Source organism: Miscanthus floridulus, chromosome 19 (genome assembly GCF_019320115.1).
Source record: "Miscanthus floridulus cultivar M001 chromosome 19, ASM1932011v1, whole genome shotgun sequence".
Taxonomy (NCBI): domain Eukaryota; kingdom Viridiplantae; phylum Streptophyta; class Magnoliopsida; order Poales; family Poaceae; genus Miscanthus; species Miscanthus floridulus.
Window position 1 is genome coordinate 85458007 of NC_089598.1, and position 10077 is coordinate 85468083.

The window sequence follows — 10077 nt, forward strand, 5'->3', positions numbered from 1 at the left end:
CATGTGTCCAAACATGCTCTTTTACTGTATGAGGCAAAAAAATTTGGAAACTAAACACGCCCTAACATGAAGATCTAATAAATGTATGAAGCCTTCCTCTGTTACCTACTTGCCTGCTTTACATTGTTACCTCTCTTCGATTACTAGTTTTAGGTGATTCCATGTGTTGGAAAGTTTAATGCTCTTGTGTAAGTTTTTTATGCCATCTGATAATCAGAGTGTTGGTTATTGATATAATTAAGTACTAAGAGGGGAAAAATAAGTCTCAATCATTCCAGAAATAATTGTTGAAATAGCTCAACAAGGAAATGCTACTTCTAATTCATATTTTCTCTAATGCGTGAATGATTCTTGTTATTTAAATGGATAATAAGTATCATCTTTTGCTCTGAGGTAAGCGACGAAGGTCGGTTGATGACTATACTGTATATTGCTACTAATACACTAATGTTTATGGTTGTACAGGCAAAAGGTTCAATACATATTCAACATCTTCTCCAGCAACAAGACCCAAAAGAGAATCCTTTATGTAAATGGGTTTCCAAGAGAGAGGATGTCCATATTTAGGTTGTATCTCTTAAGCAACCCAAAATAGATCTTCTATATAGGTACTCTGTTAAAGACTAATTTTAAATATCTTATTATTCATTTTAGATTTGGATCCCTATAGGTTCCTTGTCGGACACGGTCTAACACCATCGTGCGCACGCGCACAGGTACAGGCGCGGGCGGGAATCGACAGGGCCACACGACGAAGCGAGGCTAGTCCGCGAAGGCAGACCGCGTCCATGAACCAACCTCTTCCTGACAGCCTAGCCCATAGGCCAACCAAGAGCCTTGTCTACCTAGACCACGCCTACCTTGCCATCGCGGCTCACGCAATTCTCTCCGGGAACTCTCCCACCTTTTCGAATGAACCGGTCCTTCCCCTACGCGAAAACCACCCACCAAATACCGCAGCAACCCCACTGACACTGGGCCCATACTGGCGACCGCGCTTCTGGGACCCACAATTCAGGCAGACTGTTAAAGCTGCGGGGTAAATTCCAGGACGCTTTCGTGGGGTGGAGGCGTGGAGCGGTGGTTCAAATACCCCCGAGGCCCCTTGTGCCCTCGCTGCCTCCGCCGTTCCCCGTCCTCCTCTTCCTTCCGCTGCACACCACACCGCCTCCAAATTCTCCAAAACCACCACCATCACAACAAGCTTCCCTCTCGCCCTCGTTCGGGAGCCTAGGGTTTGGGAAGTCGAAGGCCTCGGTGCTTCGCCTTGCCAGCGCAATGGCGGACACGGGAGCGAGGGAGCCGGAGCCGGTGACGCCGCCGCCGGCGCAGCAGCAGGAGCAGCAGGCGGAGGAGACCCAGGCGGTGGACGATCGGCGGCTGTTGCGCTCGCAGTACCTCGCCGTGAAGGGCCTAATCAGCGGTACGGCCGTGTTGCTGTGCGAAACTCGCACTGATTCAGTGATTCTAAATTTCCGATCGCTGTTTCGGCTGTTGGCTGGGTTTGATTTTGGGGATGTGTTGTGCGGCTGTGTTTGTGTGCAGATGAGAAGGATGAAATGGCGAGCGTGGACTCTGATAAGTTCTGCTCCATCATCAACAAGGTGGAGAGCCTGCACCAGCATGGTAAGTGCGATTGCTTTTGCTGGCTTGTGGAAACGGATTTTCATGATTTGGGTGGTGACCTTAACGCTTATACTGGCAACCATCGTGTTGGCGAATTTAACTATTATTTTTAAGTGAGCTGCACCGTTTGAGTGAAGTCTTCCTCCAACAGGATGAGACTTAGTGTGCTTTACACTTATGCAAATGCAATGTAGTCTAATTTCTGTTTAGTGATTTTGTTTGAGTGCTCCATCATCTGTCAATGAGTTACAGATATGGTCATGCTATCACCACGTTTCTAAGAAACATGCAAATGAATTTTGCAAAATTCTGTGTAATAAGTAGGTAACTCGTGAACTTAGTTTTAATGTTGCTTGTCAATTGCACCCTCTCTTATTTGGAATTAATTTCAGTGGGATAACTCAGGGAACTTTTCAGTAACTAATAAGGGTGATATTACATCCATTTTAGGAAAAATGTTATTGAAATTTGAACATATTGGATAACATACATGAAGTTCCTTCATGGCCAAACGTTCAACTATACTATAATCATATCCACTGCATTTATTTCTCAAAGATTTGAAACAAAGGCTTTAGTACCGTACTGTATTTTTACTGGTTTTGAATTTTAGATATCATACAGTACTTGCTGATCACTGATGCTGCTAGCAGAAATCTGACTAAAAAACTAAGTGTGCGCTGTCTTTCTGCTGCAGTTCAGAGGCCCAGGGAGCAAATAGCTGACGCAGAAACCCTGCTGGACCTTACCGCTAGTTTGGTAGCATCAGTAAGGTCCCAATCAGTTCTGGGAATCACACCTTCTGATTTTATTGCTGCGCTGCTGAAGAAATTTGGAAAGAAAGGAGGTCCCAATGATGAGAATGTTTCGTTGGACTGGGCCCGTCTTGGGCTTGCTACCTCGCATGTTTTCATGAAGGCATCTGGATGTGCCACCATGTAATGGATCCACTGTTTTTTTTCTGAAGTTAGCTTTGGTTGTTTTAATTTCAAGGATTTGAAAATTGCATGGTTTGTTTTGACAGGGTTGGTCCCATGAAGACAGAAGTGAAGCCACGAAGAGTTTGTATTAGGAAAAAGAGGACTGCAAGGCCACATGGAAGCGCTTGCCCTGAACAGGTACCCTTTCATGTATGATTAGTGTAATGGAAGATATGCTGATGTGGTAGTCATTGTTTTTTGTTCATAGTAGATTGGGTACATATTGGATCACATTTAGTCAAACTGATAGGTCTGTTTATTTGCTGCACTATATATTTCCTGTGGATACATGTGAATTGATCAATTGTACACTTGAACCTAATTTCTCCTTCTAACTTTGCATTTTTCCCTTCTTTTTTTATTTGTTCTCCATTTTACTCACTGAATGATCTAATGAATTCTAGAGCTTAACCCAATTTCTTCTCTTTTTTGTGTTTGTATTCTATCATTCCAGGTTTACTATTCATTAAGTAAGTATATAATTTTAGATTTGTTAGTTTCTATTTCAAACAAACAAAATCTTTATAATGCTTACACAGTAAGAAGAGTTGATTATGTTGGAACCACAAGTACATTTCCTATCATTAATGACTGTTAGCGATCATTTTGTGGTGGATGTATTAAGGTGGAGACCATAATCTATTCTTGGACGTAGCTGCCTGTAACATTTATATTTTCCCAACTCATATAGACACAGATCATTTATCTTTCAATTTCTGATAACATGCCAATTTGACACTGCCTTATTCTGCAGCTTGCTGATCCATCTGAGAAAACAAAGTCTGATACTGACAAGAATATGTCTGCTATATTTGATCTTCTGAGGAGGAAGAAAAATGCAAGGCTGGAACACCTTATTTTAAACAGGACATCATTTGCCCAAACAGTGGAGAACATATTTGCCTTGTCATTCCTTGTGAAAGATGGAAGAGTTCAAATCAAAGTGAATGATGAGGGACATCATTTTGTCTGTAAGACTTGCATAGTTGCTTATATGCTACAATATCATGGTTATTCACTTGTTCTGTACTTATAGACTCCAGTGTGCCTGATTTAACTCTATTGATTGCAACAGATCCAAGGAATGCACCTGCAGCTAGTGCTGTTGCCTCAGGAGATGTGGTCTATAGCCACTTTGTCTTCCGATTTGATTTCAAAGACTGGAAGGTATTGTTTCAGTATCTTTCAAAGAAACAATTTGTCATGGTCTAGCAGATGTCATGGGCAGTCGGCTGACACAATTGAATTATCATCACGGAATAAAATTCTGCACACTCATCTTAGATAGTTGATTTCATCATTTATTGTGGCCATTTTTCTTTTTTTCATAAAATATTCCACTAGTACAGGTTGCAAAACTGTATCAAGTTTACATCAAACTTTTAAATTTGTTTGGTCATTATCTTTGTATAGAGAAGTAATTTTGGTTATTTTTCTGCAGAAAGCATTGTATGCCTGATTAGTGGCTACTGTATAACTTGTCGTGTTATTCTTTTGTTCAAAGAAAAACTTGCATTGTAATCTGATGTGATCTGTCTTTCCTTCCTTTCCAGCTCATGAAAGGGGTCGTTCCAGAGGGGGAAGAACTTATGCCACACAGGTCCTCTGAGACCATAACCAACACTGGAGGAAATCATACTGAGGCTGAGGTGCCCTTGGCCACAACAAGCACAACGATCAGGAAACTCTGCAGGAACCGGGGCCTGGTCTCGCAAGATGAGATGATTGCGACAGGCGCACAAGGAGTCATGGAAAATGAGATGCTAGCCATGGGTGCTAACGAAGCCATGGAAGATGAGATGGTAGCTGCCATGGGTGCGACGGAAGCTGTGGGAGACAAGATGGTGGCAACAGGAGCAGAGGAAGTCATGGGAGACAAGATGGTAAAGGAGCGGAAGGACATGAACCTGACGTACAAGCGCAGGCGTCTGTTCCAGGACGTCTGATGCCCTGATCCAGCTGATCGTGGCTGATGGTGTACATGTCTAGGTACTAGGAACTAGGTAGAGATGCCAACCAAGCTCACTTCAGCTTAGCTTACCTTAGATGCATTTGGGTAAAGCACCCCACTGGGCATGGGTCGTGGTGGCTTTTGGAATGGTTGGGCGTCACATTGTTTTGGAGGTGTTTTAATGTTAGTTTCTGGTGTACTTAGGCCCGAAGTAACCATAGTCAAGATGTTGGATGCTTTGGTTGACTTGCAGCGCTGACGCTTAGTTATGTCCGTTGTGGGGGTTGAACAATTTCGCTAATCGCTACTAGTCTGGTGCTCGTGCTGTGAACTTCTAAAGATGTTGATGCAGGTGGCTAATTGCAGTCTGTTGCTCTGTTTTTGAACCGATGGTTATAGTCTAGACACTACACAAATTACCCAGGTTAATCAATCACGATTAACCTCAGAACAACACTAATGACATCTGGATTTCAAAAGGGCCATTAAGAACTCACAAACCGATAACATCAATAGCAACTATTCTCAAGTCAAAGTCACAATGATCTGCCAGCCAAAAGTGCCTAAGGCCTCGTTTAGATTGCGAAAAAATTTCAACCCGATGAATAGTACCACTTTCGTCTTATTTGACAAATATTGTCTAATCGTGGACCAACTAGGCTCAAAAGATTCATCTCGTGATTTCCAACTAAACTGTGTAATTAGTTATTTTTTTTACCTACATTTAATACTCCATGCAAGCGGCTAAAAATTGATGTGATGGAGAGAGAGTAAAAAAACTTGGAATTTGGGATGCATCTAAACAAGGCCTAAGAAACGGTACAAAAATAGGATTCAGAAGCAGGGGAAGATAAAGAGACCAATAAAGCAAACCTACAAATCCTAGACGACGGCCACATTGCTTATCTCTATCGAAGAGAATTACAGCAGTAAGATCAAATACAAGCCACGGAAAGGATATCTCTCAGGCAGCATGAGGCTCAGTACATTTCACCATGGGCGACTGTCCTTGGTTCTGGTGTTACTCAGCCATACAGGCAGAGTAATCACCACTGGCCACAATAACCATATCTCTCAAGCAGCAGCAGGTTTGCGCAGCTCACTTTCGCCATGGGCAAAGTGGCACCTGTCTCCAAAGGTGCAGGAGCCTTTGTTGAAGTTCTCACACAACTTGGTCTTGAAGTTGCTTCCAGGACCCCCAGCATGAGAACCAGGCCCCCTGCCACCTGGGTTATTCTTGGCTTGTGGGCCAGGCACCTTACCACTGATGCGGACAATCAACTCTGTGACCATTGCGCTAGCGTGCTTGATCTGGTCAAATGTTCCCTCGAGCTCAATGTTTTTATGGTTGGGATCAGCCTCATTGTCCCGGATGGCTAACTTGGCCCCAGTCACTCGGGATATATGCTTTGTGTTGGTACCACCCTTCCCAATGATGGCGCCAGCAAGGGATGCATCAACACTGATCTTGGCTGTGGCCGAAGCACCGAATGTGGAGGGAGGAACCATGTCTAGGTGAGGCATTGGCGGTGGCATGAAGTGACCGTTGGGCCCTGGCCCCATTGGAGGAGGAGCTCCCATCGAGTTGTCCATCTGCAGGGGCTTTCCAAGCTCCCTCTCTCCATGAGCAAAGTGGCATTTGCTCCCCCATTTACATCCTTCTGCAGTGTTGTACTTGTTACACATGCGAGTCTTCACTGCAGGTGAAGGTGGCCCATCAGGACCCCCAGGTCCCATAGGCATTCTTCCTGGTGGAGCTGGAACAGGTGGTCCACCCAAGTTGGTCATCTTTGAAACCGCCTGGTAGCCACCGGGGAAGTTATGGAGAAAATGGCAACTTGCACCAAAGGGACAACCGGCCGTGCTGCACATTGAAAACATCATATTATAAGCAACAGAACATGCAAATATATCTGACAACCTCCAGACTGTGATATTAGTTGATACACAAATGCAAACAATGTTGATGAAAGAGATTAAGTTACATGCAGCTGGATAATGTAACCTCACTACATGAACTACTAAAAATATATATGCAATGAATAAAAATTGAAGTAAATGATATGGACTAATCTTTTACAAATCATGCTGGATAAAAATGTCATTCATAATCAAGCTTCAGATATTGGTGTTCAAAAGTACTACTGCATCATATTGATAAGAAACTGTAATTGAACAAATAATAACTGGTACAATTCACAAGGAATTGAATCACAGTCCCCATTTCAATCTAATCTTCTTGATTTCTTCAAATGAACATGTTCCATGGTGTTACTGACTGATTGTTCCTCTTGAGAGGAAGTTTTGTTTCCTTGTAACCATTGTTGCATGGTTCAGATTTTCAGTGATATACAGAGCAGGTTCCCTTGTTGCATCAGTTCTCACAGTGATAAACAGCAGTAGATTCCAATTTTTACTCCATTGAGTGTTCTTAAGCAATGATTAGACAAAACCCTCCTGTAGCAGAATCTAGGCTGACCCATTTGTTAGCATCAAGCACAGCATTTAGTAACATAACAAATTTTAATTAAAAAATAAGAGCATAATAATGATAGTAGATGTTACCAGATGAGAGTTCATTTTAGGTTAGATTAGAACCTGAAAAATTTGGTGCACGGCTTGGATTTGCTTCCTACACCCATTTGAGTTGTCTCCGATTCTGTTACACCAAATTTATTACTTCCGCCAATTAATAATGTGTTGCTTTACTAAATCATGTCGCTTGGTAAAGTAATATGAATATATAAATAGATATAATTCATTAAAAAAACACTGGGCGTTACATTAAAAGGACGAGAAAGAAAATCAATGCTGCTGCTACAACGTCCAGTATAAGCAACGCCCCAACGATTTGTTATTGGAAAATTAATACTTGCTTAAACCACCGAAAGCACTAAAAGTGGCAATTCTAGCTAATCCAACGAAGAAGCACTAAATGTTGAACAAAGTAAAGCTGAAGGATCTATGTGAACAGAACAGCAGCAATCTCAATCTAGCACGTCCACTACGTCTCGATTCATCCCTCAATATTTTCGTCCCAGAGCAAACTCCCGTGCGTAAACCTAAACGAGAACGAGCCATCGGCTCCCACGGAAACCAATCGGAAAAGACGCAAAAAAAAAAAGAAAGGTCTATGCCATTGCAAGCTCCAAACACCCCAGATCTCGCCTGCAGCAACAGCAGCAAAAGCCACGGATCCCCGCAGTTCGCAGCCAAGCCGCGAACAACGGAGCGCAGATCCGACCAACGAAGAGCAGCTAGAACCCCCCTACGGAGCCGAACCTTCCGTGAAGCAACAGCCAACCCACAGATTCCAGAGAGCTAGAGAAGCTGCTCACCTCTCGCGCGCTTGGGACCGCCAGCGCCGTTGGCGCCCGCCTCCAGCGCGGTCCGCTTGCGCCCGGCGTCCATGGCGGGCTCGCGGGGAAGGGTGCCCGCGTCTGGATCGAAGGAGGCGGGGGGGGGGGGGGGGGGGGGGGGGGGGGGGGGGGTTAGAACCCTAGCTAGGGTTTCGCTCCCTCGGGGGCGGCGGGCGGATGGAGGAGAGAGGTGGGGAGGGCTTGCCGCAGCGCAACGGCACGAGCGAACCAGAGACGCGCGGCCGCAACTGATGGGGTAGGAGTAGGACGGGTCGGGAGTAGGGTTGAGTTGCTGGGCTGGGTTAAGGGGGTGTTTCGTTTAGGCCCTGTTTGGTTCGTCTAGTAGCTATTAAATTTAGTAGCTTTTAGTTATTTTAGTAATTTTTTAACCAAACACTATAACTAAAAGTTACTAAAAGAGCTTTAGTTATTTCTAGTAATTCTGGAGTTACTAAAAATGACTAAACCGTTTAGTAGCTCGAACCAAACACCCCTTACTCCTGAACTCCCAAATCTAGTTTTATTTAGTCAATTTTACTCAAACACTATGATTAAATGGGACTAAAAAGTACATTAGCCAACTAGTCATCCAAGTGTTGCTAACTAAGACTAAAACCGACCTTTTAGTCATACTGCCTCACATTTTAGTCACTTTGGATCTAAACATCATAAATAAAAGAGATTAAAAGAGACATTTTAGTCCACCAAACCAAACATGAGGTGATTAAATTTTAGCAGCCGGTTTAGGTGACTAAACTTTAGAAGATGTGAAACAAACACGCCCTAAATTGGGTCGAGTTGAGATCCGGTCCGGTTTGGGTGCCGTGTCGACGGCAAACTAGCACGCTGCTCTCTTTGGGCCTAGGAGTCTGTGCGCTGCGTAGGATTCACCTCGAGATTGGGTTTTTGCTAAAAAAAATTGAGATTAGGTTATTTTGGAGTTTCTTTAATTAAAAACATAATAATAGAAAGACAGTATTAAACCCCGATTGCATCTCTATATATCTATCTAAAATTTTAAGTTTCTATATTTGGTAATGCTATGATTAGGGGTGTTCGTCCGGATGTGTATGTCCGGACGCCCCCGTTCCCGGGCCTACGCAGCTATTGCGCCTAACAGGTAATCAGCATGCTTCCATATACACTCTCTCCTCCATCTCTGTCCCGTGACAAAATCCTCATCGACAGAAATCCCCACGAGCGAACGGCTTCACTGCATCAGGTGTCCACCCCACTCTGCCTCGCCGCTGTGCACCGCGCGGCACCCCCATCCCACTCCGCGTCACGGTCGTCGCCACGCCGCGCCCACTCCTCCTCTGAGAACCTCGTCGACACCGGCGTGGTTGACGAGTCGGACGTCTTTGGCGGCGCTAGGGACAACGACGACGACCTCCTCCGGGCGCTCATCAACGCGGACCTCTCTGGCGGGGACCTCGACTTCGGCTTGTGGAAGCTCTCGGCGTCGTGGCGCTCTACTTCGCCGATGTGCCCGCGCTGCTCGGGTACGTCGTCCAAGCAGCAGGATGACATTTGTGCAGCGCATGTTGCAACTTTATGTTTTAAGTATTTCAGATGTTTCATCTGGATGCTGCAAGTGTTTCAGCTTGATATTACAAAAGTAGATCGTGATGTTGCACATATTGCAATGTCTATACACATATGTTTCAAATGTATGTTCTAAATATTTCATTTATTTTTTCATGCGTTCGTTGCAAGAGTTTCATCTCGATGTTGAATATATTTTACACGTATGTTGCAAGTGTTTTATCTAGATATTGCGTATGTTTGCAATGGTTTTCAAGAGTTTTGCAGGTGTTTTAGACGCATGTTGCAAGTGTTTCAGCTGTTTTCATACGTATGTTGCAAGTGTTTTATCTGAATGTTTTGAAAGTACATTGACATGTTGCACATGTTGTAATGTGACCCACCCTGCTGCAGCTGTTTGGGCGCTGTGCATGCGCGTGGGGGAGAGGAGGGATGGAGTGTTGCTCTGCAGCGCGTGCGGGAAACGGAGGGCCAGGCGGTCCTCGCGCGGCATGGAGGTGTGGCAAGCAGAGGGGGGGCGCGGCGTCCGGATAGAGGTGTGAAGTGGGGGACACAGTTTCCTCGGAGCAGCAAACATTAGCGTCAAACATAGAAATGGACTGCAGCCACGGACGTC

At 44.5% G+C, this 10077-nt stretch overlaps 2 protein-coding genes across 2 annotated transcripts; one reads left to right on the forward strand and one right to left on the reverse strand.

Moving 5' to 3' along the window:
- Positions 1 to 1134: 1134 nt before the first annotated feature.
- LOC136528767 (non-structural maintenance of chromosomes element 4 homolog A-like) lies at positions 1135 to 4764 on the forward strand. The gene is made up of 7 exons (XM_066521749.1): positions 1135 to 1423; positions 1546 to 1626; positions 2324 to 2564; positions 2651 to 2744; positions 3361 to 3577; positions 3682 to 3773; positions 4160 to 4764. Exons 1-7 carry the CDS (start codon positions 1279 to 1281, stop codon positions 4550 to 4552), a joined length of 1263 nt encoding a protein of 420 aa, XP_066377846.1. The 5' UTR covers positions 1135 to 1278; the 3' UTR covers positions 4553 to 4764.
- A 733-nt stretch (positions 4765 to 5497) lies between these two features.
- On the reverse strand, positions 5498 to 8035 carry LOC136527356 (zinc finger CCCH domain-containing protein 44-like). Its single transcript, XM_066520064.1, has 3 exons — positions 7896 to 8035; positions 7156 to 7216; positions 5498 to 6421 (listed from the first exon to the last, which is right to left on the reverse strand). The coding sequence occupies exons 1-3, from the start codon at positions 7966 to 7968 to the stop codon at positions 5632 to 5634; spliced, it is 924 nt and encodes a 307-aa protein (XP_066376161.1). The 5' UTR covers positions 7969 to 8035; the 3' UTR covers positions 5498 to 5631.
- Between the last annotated feature and the right edge of the window lie 2042 nt (positions 8036 to 10077).

Coding starts and splice junctions, on each gene's coding strand:
- LOC136528767 (XM_066521749.1), top strand. CDS start 1,279: ATGGCGGACACGGGAGCGAGGGAGCCGGAGCCGGTGACGCCGCCGCCG. Junction 1,627..2,323: donor GGAGAGCCTGCACCAGCATG/GTAAGTGCGATT, acceptor TTTCTGCTGCAG/TTCAGAGGCCCAGGGAGCAA. Junction 2,745..3,360: donor GAAGCGCTTGCCCTGAACAG/GTACCCTTTCAT, acceptor CTTATTCTGCAG/CTTGCTGATCCATCTGAGAA.
- LOC136527356 (XM_066520064.1), bottom strand. CDS start 7,968: ATGGACGCCGGGCGCAAGCGGACCGCGCTGGAGGCGGGCGCCAACGGC. Junction 7,217..7,895: donor CGGTCCCAAGCGCGCGAGAG/GTGAGCAGCTTC, acceptor TTGGTGTAACAG/AATCGGAGACAACTCAAATG. Junction 6,422..7,155: donor CCGTGCACCAAATTTTTCAG/GTTCTAATCTAA, acceptor TTCAATGTGCAG/CACGGCCGGTTGTCCCTTTG.